This window comes from Poecilia formosa, unplaced genomic scaffold (genome assembly GCF_000485575.1).
Source record: "Poecilia formosa unplaced genomic scaffold, Poecilia_formosa-5.1.2 Scaffold33, whole genome shotgun sequence".
Classification (NCBI taxonomy): Eukaryota; Metazoa; Chordata; class Actinopteri; order Cyprinodontiformes; family Poeciliidae; genus Poecilia; species Poecilia formosa.
In genome coordinates this window covers 3,080,062-3,101,761 of record NW_006799972.1, presented here as the reverse complement: position 1 = coordinate 3,101,761, position 21,700 = coordinate 3,080,062, and the positions used below count along the sequence as shown (strand labels likewise).

Sequence of the window (21,700 nt, the reverse complement as noted above, 5' to 3'; positions counted from 1 at the left end):
AGTAAAGTTTAACTTACTTTCAAAAAGCTGAAACTCATAAACTTTTTTCAATACTCAAACAACACTGCAACATTTTTTTAAAGCATTCAGAGAAATAGCATAAAATGAGGACATGCATTTTCCTTTTTAATAGTTAATTTCAGCAGCGCGTTCTGCCTATGTTGTGTTGTGATTTCCACGTCCCGCAGCCTTTTCTAGAAGTGATATTACCTGTCTAAAAACATCAGACGAGGAGTGGCTTAGCTCTCAGCAGGTACAATGAGTCCACACCTTGCTTCTGGGTGGTGGACAAGATCCCGCCCCCAATACAAATTGCTCTATAAACATGATGGCATGCTAATGCAAGACACAGACGGGGCACCGGACTGAGAGGACCAGTACCAGGAGAGGGTCAGCACCATCATCATCATCATGGGAAACTGCTGCGAGAGATTGGGTCCACAGAAGAACACGTACATGCGTGTGAGTCTGCCAGCCGTCTGCTTTGTGTGGCAGATTGCTATGATCGTCCTGTTTGGGGTTTTCATCCGCTATGACAAAGAATCAGATGCACACTGGGTGGAGTACAAGCACAAAAATAACCTCACCGACCTTGAAAATGACTTCTACTTCAGATATCCCAGTAAGTATGAAAAAGTTGACAGAGATTTTAATGTGGGTGTGATGGATGTTTGAGAAAACAGATGAAAAAATGTCTGAATGCAAAATGTGCCTTTGCCGGTTTCTTTCTCTGTCAGGAAAATTTTAGGTACTTTTCCAAAGACACACAGAAAACACCATGTGTTTACAAAAACTAAGAAGTAATTCATGGGAAAGTATTTAATTAAAGATTAACTATCTATTTTTTTATATCTATTATCTAGTAGTCTGGCTGCAGTTGAACAAAACTGTATTCTGCAACAAAAATCCTACAAGTTACTCTCATGAAATATTATTGCACATATAGGGAAAAAAATCATAACTAAAACTTCCAGAAATAAATTGACCTCACTTCTTAATCCTGAATTGGAGTTGCACAAATATTGTTTTTCTTGAGAAACTGCGTTGTCTTGTTTAGAGCAAGCTGTTGCATAACAACCCCGGCGTTTGTTTCTGCGCCTGCAGGCTTCCAGGACGTCCATGTGATGATCTTTGTTGGATTTGGTTTCCTCATGACCTTTCTGAAACGCTACAGCTACGGCGGCGTGGGATTCAACTTCCTGATCGCCTCGTTCGGCCTGCAGTGGGCTCTTCTCATGCAGGGCTGGTTCCATTCCCTCGATCTGGACACTGGAAAAATCTACATTGGGGTTGAGAAGTAAGTACTTTTCCCTGTGGAGTTTATTATGCAAGTAAAGTGAAACTGCATTCTTTCACCGGTCAGGTGATGTGATCTGTGAAAGACATATTTCCAGTTGAGCTTGAACTCTCCTTCTTCCAAACAGCATCATCAATGCAGACTTCTGCTGTGCCGGCTCGCTGATCGCCTTCGGCGCCCTGCTGGGTAAAGTGAGCCCCGTCCAGCTCATGGTTGTCACCTTGTTTGGTGTTACTTTGTTTGCTGTGGAGGAATACATCATCCTCGACCTGCTTCACGTGAGTCTGATTAACCAATCAAACCAGATTTCATTCACTTCAGAGAGAGTTTTTCCTGACGTGTTGCTGTTGTTACAGTGCAGAGATGCTGGTGGATCCATGGTCATCCACTGCTTTGGAGGGTATTATGGACTGGCCATCTCCTGGGTGCTCTATCGACCAAACCTACACCAAAGTAAACACCTGCATGGGTCCAACTACCAGTCGGATCTGTTTGCAATGATTGGTAAATAAAGATTTATTTTGGCTTAAAATGTGGAACTCTTCTCTTACAGATTTTTAGATAAATTTTTTAATTTGATTTCAGGTACTCTGTTTCTCTGGATGTTCTGGCCCAGTTTCAACGGAGCTATCTCATACCACGGCGATGGACAGCACAGAGCGTTCATAAACACCTACATCGCTCTCGCCTCCTCTGTTCTCACTGCTGTTGCCTTGTCCAGCATGTTCCATAAAAGAGGAAAACTGGATATGGTACATTTGCAAAGGCAGAATCTCTTAATAACTCAATAATCAGGCGTATTTGTCATATTTGTCATGAATAACACGTCCTCTGCTCCCCTTATGCAACAGGTTCATATCCAGAATGCCACTCTGGCAGGCGCCGTAACCATGGGAACGTCAGCAGAGTTTATGATCACTCCTTACGGCTCGCTTATTGTGGGCTTCTGCATGGGCATCATCTCCACCTTCGGCTACGTCTTCGTCACAGTAAGTCTGCATATTTTTACTGTGTCGTCTGCAAACGTAGAGGTGAACAAAAGACACAAAAATGTGTTTTAAACAGGAAGTTGGCAGCAACTTCCTGTTTTGAGACAAGTTATTTTAGGCACATCTAGATTTTCAATATTAAAAGGAAAAATTGATAAAGTACCTCTAAAAACAACTGTAATTTTGTTTCCAGCCCTTTTTGGAGAAAACCCTGAAGCTCCAGGACACATGTGGCATTCACAATCTGCATGCCGTCCCAGGAATGCTTGGCGGCTTCCTCGGTGCTGTCGTTGCTGCAGCAGCTAATGAGGATGTCTACGGTAAAGAAGGGTGAGCCAAATGAATGCAGTCATAACTCAAACCTCATTCAACCCCAACCAGACATCTTTAGCTGTGGAAGTGGTGGTTCCCCTTCTGTCTTCTCAAACGAGGCAATAATAACAAAATGTAATTTCTGTAGATTAATTTTGTTTTGATATTTACATTGGTCAGACCACTGATTTGGTGCTTATATTGAAATAATCACCAGAAATCTGCAGAAAAAACAGACAATGCATTTTTTTTTGTATCTTTTGACACACCCCTGACCTTGGTTCTCCAGACAGACAAAATCTCCTTACTTCATCAGACTATTAGATTAGCAACTGATGTAAAGATGTGTTAACCATTCATCAAAATCTGATACACATTTCTATCTACATTTGTATTTCCACGTAGGCTGATAAATGTATTTGACAAGGAGGGCAAATATGCAAACAGAGGAATGGGAACGCAGGGAGGATATCAAGCTGCTGGGACATGTGTGTCGATTGCCTTTGGACTGGTTGGAGGAGCCATTGTTGGTGAGTTTAAAAAAAGTGTGATGCAGTTGGTTTCAGTGCTTATTTTGGCATTGCATGTTGAAAGTGTTAGATATATATATGTAAAAAATATTAAATCTGACTCAGACTGACTAACATGCTAATAAATATGCATATTTCTTTATGAAATGAGTATACATGTACATTGAGCTGCGACATCTACTGTTATCAAAGGATGCCAGAGGTATTTATTTATTTTTTATTTTTTTTAAAGGGCTCATCCTGAAGATTCCTATCTGGGGTGACGCTGCTGATGATCACTGCTTCGACGATGAGGCTTACTGGGAGGCAAGATCACCTTTTCTACCACTAGATGGTGCTCTTTCCCTTAAAATTACGTCTCTAACCAATAATATAATTTTGCAGCTTCCTGAGGAAGAGGAGGAGATCCTTCCTCCTGTTTTGGAGTACAACAACCACATGACTCACAAAAGCCAAGACATGTAAGCGTATTCACACGTTTACACTATTTTGCATCTGTTTTCTGAACCTCCAGTTAACTGTGACTGTCTTTTCTCCGGCAGAGCCGAGTCCAGTTTCTGTGCCGAGCAGTGTTAGAGACAAGCTGTTGGCCCAAGTTTAAATTTGAACATAATGCAGCTCTTCAGCAACATAATTTATGAAGGTTTTCACTTTGCCATTTTTTTTTGACGGCTTTTGACACCTGATGTCAGGATCTGATTATTGGAAACTAAAATGTTCCTTTTTAGATAAAAAATCTAGTGGATCTTTCATTGAGGAACAAATGTCATGAATTATTGCTGTGACCATGGTTCTTACTCCAGCCTGTATGATGTGAAATTGGATGTTTTTATGTTCTTTAAGCTGATTTTTGTCAATACTTTTTCAATGTAATTATGTCTAAAGCAATTTAACTTACTACAGAAAATTGTGTAGCTGAAAAGGCTTTTAAAGTGTGTTATTTTATGTAATGCAAACAGGAAGTGATGAGGTTTGAAAAAGGCTGGTGTCGTCAGATATGGCAGGTTTGAATAATGTATCTACGTCAGCAGTAGTCTGCATTTATCATTAGTTCTTACAGAGTAACTATGATGCAGTTTATTCAGTTTGATTGCTGGAATGTTGATTGTTAACTCCAGTTGCCAAAGGAAGCGCACCAGCAGGAAAACTCAGATTTCAAACATCTATAGGAAACGTGTGCTCCATTAATGACTGCATCTCATGAACAGGACTCACCGAAGATGACATTTATTAATGAAAACAGGACTAATTTCTGACAGCTACTGTTTAAATATTTAATTACAGGCCCTTTGAATCGTTTGTAAAGCTTTATGAGACAGTAAGGGTTGAAAAGTCTTGTGTGTTTAAAAAGAAAATAAAAGGCCTTTTTCAGCAAGTAGCGTAAAACCTCACCACCAATAAAACCTCAGTGGTATGTAAAATAATATGCCAGACATATTTTCATGCCCTCTAACAGTTTCAAAAGTTATTTCTCTTATTGGCCTATTGTTCTAGATTTTGTAAGATTAAATTGTATTTACCTGGAATAAAAATAAAAAAAATACTGAGAAATCATAAATTTGTTTTTCAGTCAATGATTACATGTTTATAATTTGTAATCAAACAGGTGTAATGTCGCAGTTTGTGGATTATTTAATACTTTGTTTTAGAATTACAAGATGCAACAATGAAAAAATAAAGATGCTTGAAAAGCAAAGATGTGCACCAGATTTTCACTCCCCCTGCCCCCACACACACAAATATTAACAAGAAGTAAGAGAAATCTGAGAGAAATGTTACTCCTTGAATGTAAATATATGACAAATGACAGAAGTTGTGGCTTTTGTGATAAGACGTATCAGAGGAAAATAAGAATAAAATAATTCCCAAAAAAAGACCGAATTTCTCTCATGCACTAAAATAAGATGTAAAATAATGCAACAATATAAATACCTGGGTTTTCCTACTTTGAGCCACAGGGTGGCGCTGCATAGCACACAGAAACAATGTATCTGTTCTGAACACAAATTAGTGCAGTTGAAGGTTGTAGGGCTTAACTTAAAGAGTTTTATTAGTTTATTTTTCATTAAAGATAATATATAATGTACAGTCTGTTGGCCCCACATTATCCATAAACAAGCCAAATTTTAAGTTTAGCCTATAGGGAGCTTTCTAAATGAGAGCACAGTAGAAATAATTGTTCAAGCAGGAGATGTTAGTAATAAAACAATGTGCAACTCTGAAGTCATGCATTAAGATTCAGGAAGCTTTTCATGAATCTCTGACATTTTTAATAATTTTCTTTACAATGGATTTTATTTTTGTTTTCTAATTCAGCACTGCAAAAACAAACCAGTCAAGTTTATTTAGTCTATTTCAATCCAACAGGTAAAACATAATAATAATTATTGTTGGTCTTAATGTCTAGCAGACATTGGGATCATTAACTAATTGAGGGGTCTGATGCCTTAAACAACCTTTTTCCCTCCAGATTTTTTTTTTCTAACATTGTCTCCTTTGGAAACCTGACGCGTCACACAGAAACAGAGCTGCAAAGCAAATGGCTGAATGCAGACAACAAAAATCAATCCAGATCGCTACACGTTTCACCAACAAACTGGCAAAAGACTAAAATGTTTTTTAAATCTATTTTTGTTTTCTAATTCTTAAGATTAATAGATTTTTTTTTTTTACACTATCATAGATCCTAGAGTAATGACACTCTTTGGTACTTAAGTTCAGTGAGATACTTCTAGCAGTCATCCATCAATCTCTCTGTGATGTTTGAGGGATTTTTTTTACTTGGTTAGTTCATTTCAGGATCAATACCTGTTTTTTATTTTTATTTTTATTTTTTCACCCACTTTTTGTCAGCTTTTGGATAATTGTGATGTTGCAGGGACGAATTAGAGTTGGTCAGGTTCTGCTGCAGCAACGTTTTTTTTAATGTTTTTTTTAAATCTGTAACGTTCCACTTGGGTTATACCAAACACGTCTTTTCTTCTGGTGTGCAGGTTATTTAATTTTAGACTTTTTTTGTCCAAAGAGCATTTTTACAGGAGTCCCAAACTTCACCTGTGTTCTCTCTGAAAACATCTCCAGTCAAATCTGTGTAGCCTCTTTGTGATTATACAGGCAAAGATTTACACATAAATATGAAAAAGACTCTTGTTACGTTTTAGGGTTTTGTGACATATAATTTGTTGTTTTTAGGACTAAGTTCTGTTGTTTTGATGATCCTCCTTTGGGAAACTACTAATCCAAACAGAAAACTGATTGACTTCACATTCTTTCAAAACATCTTTAAATCCCCTTCGAGACCCACAAACATATCGGTTACTATTTATTCCTCACCAGAAATTAATTGCATTTTTCATGGTACTGAAAATTTTAAAGTTTTTTTGGTTTGCTAACTTCCATTTGATTTGTCCAGTAATGTAGAGATGTTAAACAATCATGTGTCCAAATTAGAAATTAGTGCATACACAAAAGCTTTGAAAAAGATGTGAAATATCCACACATTAAATTTTAAGTACATTTTTCTGGTATTTGATTACAGCAGCTAGAGTATTTTGACTCCAACTGGAAGCTCTTAAAGTATCAGACGACAATAAAGTCATGAATATTCATCTCACAACAAGCTGTAGAAGTAAGGAGACTCGTTGAGAGCCGACTGCAGGAACATTTTCTCTGTCAGCTGTGAGGATGGAGAGGTTCAGATTGTTAAGGCGGCTCCCTGAGGTCTTTGGACACTTGTTGCCCCAAGGCCTCTGGCCTCTTCGCACCCTTTCATTCTGATGGTAATGATGCCCGGACAGACCGGTCAATAGGATCATCTCCTGACCAATCACTGTGACATTAATGAACTGCGAAAACAGAGGCTGGACATATGCTGCATGCTGGCTTTGTCAGGTTAGCTGCTGGCAGAAGCTTTATTGAAGGATGAGGTTAAACAGGTTAACTGAGGGCTGAAGCTGCTGCTGTCACCTCAGAGTCTGAGTACAACAACTTCCACATAGAGTCCGGGACTTTATCCGCTTAAATGCCTTTAATAAAAGATGGTGCATTCAACTATAGGGCTGCATGAAGCTTTGCTTTTTTGTATAAATAGCATCAAAACTCAAAAGTTTTAAGCATTCTTTGGATTTTAAACAATGAACTCAGAGCTTTAAAACAATTTCAAGAGAATTGATATTAATTTTATAAATGCTAAGAGTGTTTAAAGCCAATTAAAGGAAAGTTATTGAGGTTTTCTGGGGAAAAAAAATAGTTTGTCCTTTGATGATTGTGGCAAAAAAAAAAAAAAAACAAAGAAGGGAAAAATATATTTTAAAGACACAATCTGACAGGAGCACAGAAACAAAACCACCAGTTTAATTAGATTTTCACTAATAATGGTGCATTAGTATGCTTAAAAGGTTTGAAAATGTCTTTTCATTATGTTAAATACAGAAAACCAGGTCAACACAAAAAATACTGATGCAAATAAAGCATGTTAAGAGAACATAGAAATGTTCTTTGAGGAAAAGATGGAGGAGGATCAGGAAGCGTTTGCTAAAAGAGATGTTTCTCTTAAATTATGGCGCTTCCAGGGACCTGATGCCAGAGGAGAGTAAACACACCTCTCCTCGTAGATCATATGACCCTGGGGAGAGTGTTTGTGAAACCACTTGGTCTGCTATTGTCCTCCTGGGACTGGACTCCTCTGAAAAGCTGCAGAAAGCCTGTAATCAGATTAAAGGCTGCTGGGAAGGGGAGGAGGGATTTTTGAGGACTCGCAAAGACGTCGTGGAAGTTCCCTAATCAGTACCTGCCATTGAAGTGCAGAGAAGAGGCTAAATAACGCAGCAGGAGGGAAGGCGGGAGCCAAGCTGGAGGGACAAATTGGCCTGTTGTTGGGGAGGGATCGCGGAACAATGAGGGAGGGGAGGACAATCAGCGAGTATAGAGCTGGAGAGAATAGATGTGATAGAAGCAAGAAGGAGACGGGAGGACTGCAGAGGCGGTGGCCTCATCCTATCTTGCCTTGGCAATTATATCATCTTTTTGAGCTGATTGGAGCAGGCTGCCACGTCCAGCTGGGCTGTAACACGGACGGAGCATCCTAAACTTTTTCTCTGTGTTCACAAAATGATCACACTACGCCAAGGGGCAAGATCTCAACTCCTACTGTAACGCAATAAACCTCCCGCCGGTCTTCATGCATTTCGCCTAAATTCCTCACACAGAGTCCAGTCCACAGCACTGAACACCGTGAACCAATGAAGGACCGTGAACCTGTTTTTTTAATGTGCTTCACAGGAGTTCATTTGTTGGGGTCAAAGGGGAAGGTCTCAGCGGGGGGAAGACCTCTCAGCAAGCACTGGTGCGGAGGAAAAACCAGTGAAATCACTATTCATGGCAGGAGATTTGGTCACAAAGGCCACTGGTTCCCCGCTTGGACTGAAAGAAGGAGAAACGAAAGCCGGTTTAAAAAAATATGTGAGGAATCCAACGTGAATGATTTGGCTAATTAAGATGCACCTGCACACCAGAGAGCTAATTGATGCTTTTGTAGCAGGTATTAGAGCTACATTACCTTATGCTGCTGGGCCATGTATTCTACCATTAATAAGGTAATTTGTTTATAGATATGATGGGATTTTTACCCTTTCCCATTGAACCATTATTACGTCACAGAAGTCTGCCCTAATTTATTGCTTTCTTTTACATTCCTACATCAATGAGAACAAATCTTACAAAAACTGGAGACAAATCACCAGCAGCTATCAATGAATGAAAGTGTAAATGTGTCATGAAATAGTAATTTTAATCTAATTTTACAGGCATTTAGTTATGAACTAGAAGGAAAATTACTCTTTTTTTTTAAAAGTTAAAATCAGAAATGTTTGGCAGACATTTATATTATGCCTAACCACAATACTTTGTAAAAACAGTTTTTACTACAGTAAAGAGTGTGAGCCTTTTGTTTTGTGTGTGTGCGTGTGTGTGTGTGTGTGTGTGTGTGTGTGTGTGTGTGTGTGTGTGTGCGCGCGTGCGTGCGTGTGTGTGTGTGTGTGTGACCCACCTTTGCACAGCCTACTGAAAATTGTCCCCACTTTTCCTTGTAAAGTAGCTCAGACTCAGCCAGACTGAAAGGAAAACATCACAGAGCATGACACTGCCAACATCGTGTTTTGTGCTATTAGTTTTCTTAACGTTTTGCAAGTAAGAACGTTCAGGTTTAGTCTGATCAGTGGACAATCTTCCACATGTTTGCTGCGTCTCCTACTTTAAATAAGACTTTTCATTACTTTTCCCCGCAATGTTTGTTTTTTGTTGCCACAATTTCATGAGGTCAAATAGGACCAATAGTGGACTTGTCAACTTCTTTCAGACTTTCTCTCTGGCCTGTCTGTTCTTATTAAGTTGATTGTTCAGTAATGCTAACCCTGTTCAATGAAGACGTCATTGATGAGGGAGAAACGTTGTCTTTAATTTTATTACTGGGAAATCAGGAGGGGGCATATGTACACAGACATGCCACTCTTTTTTAGTCTTTTATTTTAATTTATTCTATTTGCAAAGAGAAATTGGCAACATTGTCAGTAAATCTGGAGGAGACAAATCTGTAATTATATCTGTTTCGGCAAGACACTTAACATAATTCCTAAAAATAGAAATAACAGAGTACTTTAAAAATATACTAGTTTAAAAAAAAATCTGTGACAGAAATATCGACATATGGACAAAAAGTACATAGTAAAAGATATAGGAATTATTTAACTATAACTGAATTTTCCTAACGATAGAAATGCCGTACTTGTTTTTTTTTTCTAGGTTTCTATGTCATCTGTCAGCATTATGATCATTTTCTCTTTCAGTTGAGCGGTTTGTATAGGAGTAGGCCCATGCTTTACCAACTATGAAACATCTGGCATAACCTATGGCGAAACAATGAAATACTGAGGAAAGTAATAGTGACTAGATTCAACAGATTTAAAAGTGTCTGCTGTATTTTATAGTTCAACTGTTTCAACATGCTGCAGCCTGTGAGGCCCTTAGAGGCCTGCAAGGCTTTCTTGACAAACATCTGGTGTCCCAGAGGTGGCACAGTTTTTTACTTAATCTTTCAGACATTAAGTAAAAATAATGATATTAATCATATTGGATGCTAAATATTTGGAGATACAAAAGCCAAAGAAAAATAAGCTTTAAGTATTTTCACTTGTTAACATTTTGTGTGAAGTTGAAATTCAAATTCCAGGACAAATAAATATAAAGGACAGCAAAAATGAAGCACCGGATTAATCCTCAACAAACCCCCAGAGGTTGTTGACAAAAGCAACAATTTACTTAATGCAACCAATGCTTTATCAACAAATCAAAGTCAAAGTGATACATGTTAATGTCTGAGAGCCAGAATACCTAAAGATAAAAATTCAAAGACCATATTTTTAAAATTAATTTTCCAAAAGTAAAGGTCTGTCTAAAAATCATATTAATCTAAGAAACAATTTTTGGGGGGATAAATCCTTTTTAACAAGAACAATTCAGGACTGCTTTTGCAACGATTATCGTCTCTGGAGGAAATGTAGGCGAGTTCCTTGGACTGAAACAGGAGCACAGGACAGATTTCTAATCACCCATAAAAACAAACTTTCTATTGAAATGCTTGTTATGAAATGATTTGGATCTTTAATTTAAACATAGGAACAACCCATATCTAAGAGATAAGGATGCTTCACAGTCCATGCCACCTAAAGGTGTTGTTTGTGAGCACACAGTTCACCATGTAAGGACAGTTTTCAGGATTTAGATGTTCACACTCAGTACAAAATGTGTCCTGTATGTTTTTCCACAACAGCGACTCATTTTTCTCTCGATGTTTCTGCCAAATGAATCAAATTGGCCTGCATCTAAATCTGAGATCAGATTTAGATGCAGGCAAAGCAGATGAACTTCCTTTTCATGGATATGATGCGCAGCATTAGCTTCATTCACTGTGCAGCTCACTAATGTCATGTAGCATTTTTTGGTGACATTTGTTTGGAGAAACAGGAATGCAGATGGATCTGAACATCAGACTAACAATGCAGATCAGACGTGGAGCAGCAATTCTGTCAGAAATTTTGCGATTAAAATTGCAATATTTATCACAATTCTTGAGCGTTTGGCATTATTATAATGCCTCATAATAATGAGGCATTATTATTATGCCTCATTGTTATGAGGCATAATAATGTCTCATTTCTTGTTACTAATATTCTGTTTCATTTGTGCAACATAAAACGCAGAAATTCAGCGATCCTTCCTGCTGTGAATGACTGAAGAAGGTAAATGTGCAGAAATAACCCCTAATTAGCAAAAGACTCTCTTTTTTTATCTGTCCATCTCTTTCATGTGAAATACAGATTATTATTAATCCACAGGGAAACAACGTCCTCAGCTGTGTTGAGTGCAGATTGTTAAAAAAAGCGACTCCTTTTTGTCAAAAACTGAAAGAGTGAGCTTCTCTGGAAGAGAGCAGTGACACTTATTGCTCCATACAGTTACAAAATATAAAAGCTCTTGCTTTCTTGGACTGCAATGGGGGAAGAAATCAGAACGAATAGTGACTCATGCCCCTTTTTTGTTTGTGTGGTTGTTTTACTTTGGCACCTACTTTATTAGAAATGACCATGGGTGCATTTAGTTTAAGCCCAGTAAAGGTTACAAATATTTAGTTTCTAAAATAACTGCAGGAATTGCACAAGCTGTTTTGCACAGAGAGGGGGCGGTAATCCCACAGTGCGACAAGCAAAGGAGGGAAATTCGTGGAAAAAAGGAGGGAAAGACGGAGACAGGAGAGGTGGGGAGAGTAATGATTCTCTTGGGAAGGGAGGGTGTTTGGGTGAAAAGCAACAGCATATGTATTGTTGGAGGCCCTGACTCGCCACCCTGGAGAGCTCCCTGTTCCCACGGTTTGCTCAACAAACAAACGCAGCGCCCCACTCCTCCACTCCCACCCCTCAAAACATACACACACCACCATGCTCCTGCACGCAGCAGTGATGTCATTAATTACCATCAAAATGAGCATGACAGCAAGCAAGTGTGCGTGTGTCTGCAAGCGAGGCTTTGTCTGTGCGTGTGTGTGTGTGTGCGTGCGCGCGCATGTATGTGAGTGAGGGAGGGAGATGTAGGGAATGAGAAAGAAAGAGACCATTGTCCGTTCTGAAATAAAGAAATCTCCACTGAAGCATTGTAAATGAAAAAGGCAGAAAAATGGACTAAATTCTGGGATCTCTGAGTGAAAGCTGGGCTGTCACATCTTGTCAGAGCCTCACAAAATGTGATGTGCACACAGCGGCTCGCCTGGCCATAGAGACACACTGTGTGTGTTGCCCTGATGAAATCCAAGCCTTTTCCTTCTCAGTGTGCCCCAGCTCTTCTTTTTTTTTCGTTTTAAATGAACGTAGCATATTATTATTATTATTATTATTATTATTATTATTATTATTATTATTATTATTATTATTAACATTATTATTATTTTTATTATAGTACCTGTCTTCTGTCTGTTGACTGGTACTCGGTAGAAAAGTTTGCAAGGATTTATTGACAATCCGGAAAGGAAATAGAAAATAATGGCTTATGAAGCTTGTTAAAAAGCATGTATCATAATTTTTTTTACAACTTTTCCTCTTTGTTCACTTTTAGTGCACAGTAGTTGTATTCATTTCCATGGCTGAATTCGAGAAACATGTTCAGAAAGTGAACATGGCTGATAGTTGCCACACAGTGATAATATTATGTTTGGTTTGTCAAACTCATAAAAACAAACCAAATCCAAGACAAAAGCAGAGATAATAAAGTTTCCAGTGCAAACCTGAAAATATAGAGTTAGCATTGGTCTGGAACGTATGACAGAATAAACAGAGCAGTAGCTTAGAGACCTAACAAACCGGCTCTGGGAGGAATTTAAAAGTACCCTGTTTAAAGTCCAGTCTGTCTTTAGTTCGCCGAGGGGATTTTCACTGGTATATTGATCTGCATGTGGTGCTAATAATTTTGAGATTAATTGTATAGTTGGTGTTCATTTTCTGTCTTTAAGTGAGGTGTGGCTTCTAAACTATTTATGGATTCAAAAATATATGTATGTCTTGAAAAACGATACAACTCTGTACCTTAAAGACTTTATGTTTAATATTAAAAGTGTTTATTTTTTCCAGGTTTTTGATGAGTTAGTGCTGATCTCTAGTTCACACCTCTGACAGATTGTAAGTCCTTAATGATGACTGGGTAATTTAATGACTGTATACTTTATTTTTAATTAAAAACAAACAAACAAACAAACAAACAAACAAACAAACAAACAAACAAACAACTATTTCCCTGTTATTTAAATTAGAAAGTTGAAATCTAGAAGTCTTGTTGGACTTCATAAGAGAAGCTCAATGCCCCAGAAACTGATCAGCTTCTTACATAAACAGAGCAGAGCTTATCAGCATAACAACCAAAACTAATGCAAAGTTTTCTAAAGATGAAGCTGAAAAGAAGAGTGCAAAAAAGAGAAAAAGAAGAGTCAAACCCTGTGGAACACCTTAAACCTCAGCTCAGTTCAAACCTGTTAATGTAACTCAACCCAGAGCAGAAGGCTGCTGTAGTAATGTTTTAAAATCTGTGAGATTTAAAACCCTACTCAGGATTTCTTGCACATGCCGGACAGTTTGACCTGAGTCCATACAGTTATCTTTTTACTTTTAAAATATGTTTTCTAACTAAATCAATAATAGACAAATTATGCATAAATGTGCCAAGAAGTGCAAGTGTTGTCCGTGTGTATGCCTAATTTTTTAGCACTATAATGTACAAACAGTTAGTTTTTGGCAAAGCGAACTAAACGAGGCTTTGGCTGTTCAGTCAAGCAGATCAGAGACTCGCATTGCTGTTGAACACACAGCCAGCAATGCAATGGATTCCACCTCATCAAAGTTTGCGCTGATAATTGCTACTATTTGAAAAGAAGGCGTGTTAATTAGATGCCTTGATTAGGACCAGAGGAAAAAAAGAAACAAACGCATTCTTTGTTGTCTTGAACAAATCTATCAGCTTGGCGGTTTACGTATCTGCTGAGCTGTAAGGCTTTTGTTTGCTAAGCTTTGATGAGGTCCTTGTTTCAGGACCAGTCCCGTCTCTTCAACTGGGAAAGCATCCAACAGTTCATCAGCGATCCAGAAGGGCAGCAGTAATATTCTCTAACAAAAGCGTGAAACAGGCAGCAGAGAGGGTCCTGCACTCTGCACTGTGGAATAAGAATAAATCTTTGATTCTCAGCATCTTTGAGATACATCAGCTTGTTTTTGACAAGGCTTTCATTGGATAAAGAGAAGCATTTAAACATGTGGGCCACACTACCAATTTGCATTTAAGTCATGGAATGTTCTTAATAAAAGAAATGCGTCTAAAGCTATTTAGCTGCATAAATGACACAAAATTGAAACTGTTTTTTTTTTGCTTTTCTATTTTTAGTTTTGTGTCAGGTTGTCTGGTACCAGACTGGCATAATTTTGAGCTCTGTGGACCAGTTGGAAAATAAAAAATCTGCTATTTTTTTCCATCAATTAGTTTGCGGGAACATCGACACACTTCGGTGTGGAAGTTATCACTGAAGGAAGAAAATCTGAATCAGTATGGTATTTGTCTTTTTCATGAAAACCTGTTGGTTATTCATTCATCCTGCTACTTGAGGGAGAGTTAGACTTTACAACAGATGACAAGAAGGCTGAATGTATCACATGTATTAAAAACTGCTATAATTGGAAACTTTGCTTTAGCATATTACTTAAATCCTGTTTTTTAGGGAATCCTTCTCACCCACATGATGTAATGCTATATGCTCCTAATAACTAATGAGCATTAATAGTGGGAACGCGAGAATAAATATTTATCGTTCTCAAAGAAAAATTAAAATCAGAATCAAGCTCTTTGAAACGTTAGAAGAATCAGCAATAGGACATAACACAACTACCAAATCTGATTGGTGCATCTTTATGCACTATTTATTAAGACGTTTCTGTCAGTTCCATAGTTTGAAGAGTCAAAAAATGAATTCAAATTTGACCAGGTATGTCTGCCCACATTGAAATCACCAACTTTAACGGGGAAGTAAAAGTCCTTGTGTAGCGCTTTTACCGTCTACTTTCTAAGTCTAACAAACAACATTCACTGTTTACATGTCTGCTTCTGCAGAGGGAGACATTAAAACAGCTTTAAGGGGGTTGTGAATGATGCAACAGATCGCAACATTTCCCCAGCAGGGGGTGCTACAGAAGCAACATTACATTATCACTAACTCTCTCTTTTCTTTACACAAACATATCTAATAATAATAATAATAATAATAATAATAATAATAATAATAATAATAATAAACATTTTCTATAGCTCATAATTATAGAAAAACAATTCTGCAATTAGAGTAGTAACTGCTGTTTTTATTTCACTTTTGTGTTGTTTTTCAGGTTAACAAATTATACACTCACAGTTTTATTAACTGTTTAAAGCATCAATTTTAAATGTTATATTTAAGAGTCCTGGCATGAACAAAGACAGGTGACTTCATCTCCTTCTTGACGTCTTTACGTTTGAAACCCATTTAAATTATCCCTACTGTTGAGGTTTTTTAAGAGACTACTGGTCACACATGGAGACTTGTGTTTTTATAAGATGTATGAGGTATATGGAATAGCTAGATTCAGTTGAATTTTTATTAGATGGCTGCAAAAAGTTGTATTGAATAAATTTATGAGTGTATCCTTTCTCTTTGTGAAAGATGTGTTCAGAGACACATCACATGTGAAAAATTAAACTGTAAAACATTTGCAGGACCTCTTTTTTTAAATTTAAAATATCAGCTACTAGTTTATTTTATTGGTACTGGATTCTGGTAGTAATACCAGTTTCGGTGCTGATTTTATGTCCCAATATCACACCTATAATTTCTTATAGAAGTTTAAAAAGATTAAGTGAGTGAAAGTTCTTATTTCTTCATACAAAATGTATCTTATCCCTTGCAGATTTAGTTTAAAGTAATTTTTTGCTTTGATCAACATATTTGTTCTGACGTGCCAACAAGTTGGAGGGAAGAGTTGGACTTCAGTCTGGCAAAGACTCTGAGGAAGGAGCTAAAGGTTAAAGCCAGTCGTTTCTCAAAGATGCAGAGCTGATTAAAATATGAGTAGTAACATGCAAAAAGCTGGTCAACAATTATAAGAAGGGTTTGACTGCCAATAAAAACACTCAAATGTATTACTAAGAAGATTATAATGTAACATCTTCTCTAAAAAAACAAAAACAAAAAACAGAACATTGATTAAAAAAATAATTTTTCCCAAAGGTGATATAAACTGAAAACACTGCAGCAGTCAAATTTACTTCCATACATTTTCCTCCTGTAACAAATTCAATATTTTCACTTTCATCAATAAAAACCCACATAAAAACATTTTGTTCTTAATGTAAAGTTGAGTCTTCATCCTTCTGTCTTTGGTACATATATACTCTGTCGTTACAAAAGTTGAGGATTTCCAAAGCATTAAAAAATATGGTGAAATGCAACATGTCCGTTATCATGAGTTGATTGGTTTCATGATTCTTTTCTGATCTTTTACCCTCACTAGCTCCCTCTTCTTTTCAATATAAAACGTCTATTTGGGAACAAAACAAATGCATAAATTTCCTAAGTATGTGAGCTGGCAGAGTACCGCAGCAACCTCTTGAATTAAGCGTTGAGACTGGATGACGAGGTGAGAAGCAGAAAAGGCCTAAAACAAACTGCGGAGGGGCTCCAGCCCAACAGCCAGAGGCTTAAGATATATTAAATTACCATGATTGGGACTTAAAGCATGGTTAAAGCCTGTTTGAGAGGCTGTGGAGCCTCAAAGCAGCGCCATTCATGTCTAGGGAGCTGGGTCAATAGGTTGGGGAAGTTCACAGGACCTGATTCTATTCTCATGCAAACGCAGAGAACAAGACATAAAGCTCACTCAGTTGGAAGATATAAATGACCGGACAACCCTGCGCGGCCATCCGCAGACACAAGCCGGCTCTGCAGCGGCCTGCTCGTCATTCATGAGCGACTTCCCTGTAACGTCTCACTTCCTGCTTTCAGAGTGACACATGAGACACGCACAGCGTTGTTAAATTTAGTGCAATTAGTTAACTGCTCTTCTGCCACATGGTAAATATCCCGACTCCTCACATACTTCATAAGCTAACAAGAACATTCATCTTTGTCTGCAGAGAGTGAGAATCTTGGCTGGACAGATGCAGACTATACTCTGTTGAACCAAATGCTGTGTGTGATCTCTAATTCTCTCTAAAACATAAAGATCTCTAATTCTAAACATAATGAGAAAAAAAATCTAAAATAAAGCCAATAGATTAAACCATACCAACCCGAATCAAATAAAAAACACATCGCGGATCCAGCTGTTACTCCTAAATTCTGGAGAAATTTACTTAAAACCCTCAAAGTGCTATCAAAAAGTCACCTCTTTTGCTTTAAAGCTTGGCTGTTGTATTTTATTTTTTAATATTTTCACTTTTAACAGTTGCTTGAATAAGATGAGTCTCTCTGCATGAAGCACACGTGTCTTGGTTTGTCTCAGGTCAACTTGTGTCCCAGCAGACCAAAAGGTCAAGACCTTCTGACCAGCAGCAGGATAATAATGGTGTCCGAACTTTAAGCAGCGACACGTTAAAGACTAATACCAGAGCTGTCACAGATTTCCTTCCTGGTTACATTTACTGGTGGAATAAGAATTTTTTTTAAATATTATTATTTCTTACCAGTGCAGATATGATGAGGTCTGTAATAACTAAATGGACCCTTTTTGACTCTTGTTACGTTTGATTTTTATACGTGAATCATCCCAGTGATGTAACAAATGCCTTCACACACTTTGGCATGAAGGATCTGTCATTTCTTGCTCTGTTGTTCATCTTTGAGATCTTTGGCTCAAAACCTGCAACACTTTTCTGTCTGCCTCTGTCCAAGGTGCTGATGCAAACCAGCTTCATGATGCCTGTAAAACCAGGAATAATCACACCTACACTGTTAGTTTTAGTCTGTTTTATTGAAGACATGAATAACTGGACAGCTTGCATTACATTATAAACAATCCACTTTTCAGCATTTTGTTTTAAAAAAAAAAAAAAAGGATATCACGTCTATTAACACCATTTAAATATAAAAGTTATCTAAGTTGAGCCTGAAGACACATATTTTCTTCTATCGAACATGATTTTAAGTCGTCCAGGCTAATCTAATAGTTTAAAAAAATATATTTTGCAGCAATAAACCTGCATTATCACATTTCACGTGAAAAATTATACATAACTAACTTTACAAGCTTCGCTACATCTTTGCGTCTTTATATTACTGGCTGTTTGAACAATTCAGTCTGAGTTCGGCTCCATGTGTTCGTCACCTTCAGACGAGCCGTCAGATCCCAGCGTGTTGGTGGAAGATGTGCTGATCCTCTCATTCTGAACCATGGCTGGGTTGAGGCTCATCGCTGTTTTAGCTACAGAACAAAAGGAGGAAAAGCTTTTAGTGCAAATTATCTAACTTGGTAGGAATAATCGTCGTTTGCCAGCATGCAGAAATAAGTTAGTTGACGCAAACAAAACTAGCATATTTTACGCATGGCTCCTGTCTGTTCATATGAGCCCTGGGCCACCCCGGCCCCGTAGCCATGCTGCTGCCAGATTCACCAAATTATACGTAAAAAAAAAAAGGGTCCAGGACATTTTAATCCCATTGGGGGGACATGGTAAGTCTCTTTCTCTACCAATTTTCACCCTCTCTGTTACTCAAACCTCCTCTTTCTTCTTCAGATTCACAAGGCAGGATTCTGCTGTCCCCCGTTTTTCTTCATGTTCTCTCATATCTTTTCTCAGAGACACTCCCCCCCTACACACACACACACACACGCGCACACACACACACACACACACACACACACAGGCCCTCAGACAGCATGCAGTTTATGCAAATGTCCAGCCTTTCAAGCTCAAACTTGAATGAGACCTCAACTAAATCTCTTTTGCTCCCACAAACACACACACACACACACACACACACACACACACACACACACACACACACACACACACACACAGAGTGAGTTAGTAAAAGGACTTAAATATCAGCCTTGTTCAAATTTTATGTGTTTCGAATTTGAAATATTTATTACGGAGCGCAGGTGGTAGAAAGAAAAGACAAAGAGGATTTCAGTGTGTGGGAGTGTTATGGCTGAAGGTGAAGTGTGACATTACATTAGGGGCTGGATTTTAGGGACAAATAGTTGATTTAGGAGCAGGTTGAGATGTGTGTGTGTGTGTGTGTGTGTGTGTGTGTGTGAGAGAGAGAGAATGATGAATGTGAAATGTTTAGTTGTTCCCAGGGCCTGGGTGCTGTTTGAAAAGCCTGAGGGTGGGTAGCTCTAAGAGGAGGTGGCAGGGAGGTGGGGGACTGTGCCCAGCTGTTGGGTTGTGATGGGGTGGGGGTCCCCGAGTCTCTCTTGGTCTCTCTGACAAGCTGTCCTTTTCACCAGCGCATAGCCGGGCCGTCCAGCCCGCTGCCATAACAACACCACAGCCTCTGTGTCATGGTAACGCCACGGAGTCATCGCAGAGCGCAGAAGGAGGGGAGTGTTAAGGTGGAGCGACGGCAGAGTCTGAAGAGTCGAGACGTTTCTGCTCCTCTGAACTTGAACTTGACTGTCATAATGAACGACCGGCAGGTTGAAATGGAAATTCTCTCCTGGGAAAAAGTTGCTCTAAATGACTCGGTTTTAATGTTATTAATTTGAATCGTTGTTCTTCATTTGTGAATGAGGAACTGTTTTATTTTGGTTAGTTTCATCTGACAAACTTTATATGACTGTGGATGTTATTATTTTTTGTGATTTATCAAACACAAAGAAAAAAACTTCTGGACAAAAGCTGCAGAAACAGTGAAGATAGAATTAAATACGTTAAAACCTTCTGTTTTATATTTTATTTTTGCACAACTTTGGCTTTGATACAAATAACATAAAAATATGGAAACTTTAGGAAACACATGATACAGAATTTAGACAAATTCTGTTTTTGTGGGTTTATTTGAAATTTTTTCTTAATTTTATTCAAGGCTCTTCTGGGCATCTCAAAAATAGAGAAATCTGTGTTTTAAGATGTTTTTTTTTTTTTTTTTTTGCTTTACTGCATTACTATATAACACAATATTGCAAAAGTTATTTTTTTTTGGTTTCCAATTAAACAGAAGCAATATGCAAAATTAATATTTTACCTGCACTTTCATTATAACTTGACTTCAACTTTTGGATTTTTTTTTCTCCATTTTCTGGTGTTGAAATGCTCTAAATATCCAATTTCATTGTTTTCCATCAATTAAAAATATTTTTATGTACTGTAAATTAACAATTTGCATACTGGAGAAAAAGAAGACTTTTTGATGACTCCATCCTCTTAAATTTATAACTTCTATGGCCCGCTTGTGTTTCCTTTATGAAGAAAGAACCAGAAAAGAAAGGAATTTGGTAGTTACTAAAACTATTTCAAAGGTTGATTACTTTTTGGTAACGTGTGAAATATATCACACACTCAAAGATCAACATCAAATCAGTAGGATCTTTAGAGACAAATGCTTTAAGAAGCTGCAGCTCAATAGCTGCATGTCTCTACAGATGCAGCATTGTCTGCCTGTTTGCTCTGGTTTAAAGCTCATATTTTGCGACTGGTCCACATGAGGGGTTTAGCTGCTCAGACCCACTCAACCATGGGAAAACTGGCGCTCTCAAAGGTCCCCTGTCGCTGCTACAAAGCCAAGAACAAGCCATAGCAGGATAATCATGTTTATCCCCAGACTAAGATGGGATCACAGCTGCAGTGGGGTTTTTTTTTTTTTGGAAAAAAGGGAAACGGAGGTGGAGAGTCCTGCCTGAGAGAAGCTCGCTGTCATCGTTACTCTGAAGTTCCTGTACTGATATTTGGACCACAATCATCCTGCAGTGGAACCATTACATTATCTGTGGTTTGCATTTGAAAAAAAAAAATAAAAAAAACAACAAAAAAGAAAAAAAACAATTTCTTGTTTAAAAGGCTACTAAACTCTGGAATTAAAGCTTTCTGCAAAAAAATAATTAGTAAAATCTAATATACCAACATAATACTGAACAAGTTTTCTTTATCAGTACTGAGAAATGTTTATGTAAGAATTAAACTAAGATATTAAGGAAGGTGCCGTTTTTCACACTGAACACATTCTGCTTTAGTATCTCTGCTATAAAACACCACATTTCTTCACATTCACACACACACATGCGCGCGCACACACACACACACACACACACACACACACACACACACACACACACACAGGCAGTTGCAGGAACACAAAGGAACAACTTTCCAGGAACTGCTCTGATTGCTGCTGTTCTACTGCAAGCATCTGCTGTCTGGTCTGGACTGAGGTTCCCACCTGTGCCCAGTGTTTACTGCACCAGCCTCTCTCTTTCTCACACACACACACACACACACACACACACACACACACACACACA

The 21,700-nt window shown here is 38.0% G+C and overlaps 1 protein-coding gene and 1 long non-coding RNA gene across 2 annotated transcripts in view; one reads left to right on the top strand and one right to left on the bottom strand.

Moving 5' to 3' along the window:
* Window positions 1-335: 335 nt before the first annotated feature.
* Window positions 336-4,660, top strand: LOC103136582 (ammonium transporter Rh type C 2-like). Its single transcript, XM_007549894.2, has 11 exons — window positions 336-622; window positions 1,105-1,297; window positions 1,425-1,575; window positions 1,654-1,801; window positions 1,883-2,049; window positions 2,149-2,286; window positions 2,480-2,616; window positions 3,004-3,128; window positions 3,361-3,434; window positions 3,513-3,589; window positions 3,671-4,660. Exons 1-11 carry the CDS (start codon window positions 412-414, stop codon window positions 3,702-3,704), a joined length of 1,455 nt encoding a protein of 484 aa, XP_007549956.1. The 5' UTR covers window positions 336-411; the 3' UTR covers window positions 3,705-4,660.
* A 13,529-nt stretch (window positions 4,661-18,189) lies between these two features.
* Window positions 18,190-21,700, bottom strand: part of LOC103136581 (uncharacterized) — a 7,749-nt gene continuing 4,238 nt past the window's right edge. The window contains exon 3 of the long non-coding RNA XR_001661817.1: window positions 18,190-18,658. This is a non-coding gene — a long non-coding RNA (uncharacterized LOC103136581). The remainder of the gene's footprint in view (window positions 18,659-21,700) is intronic.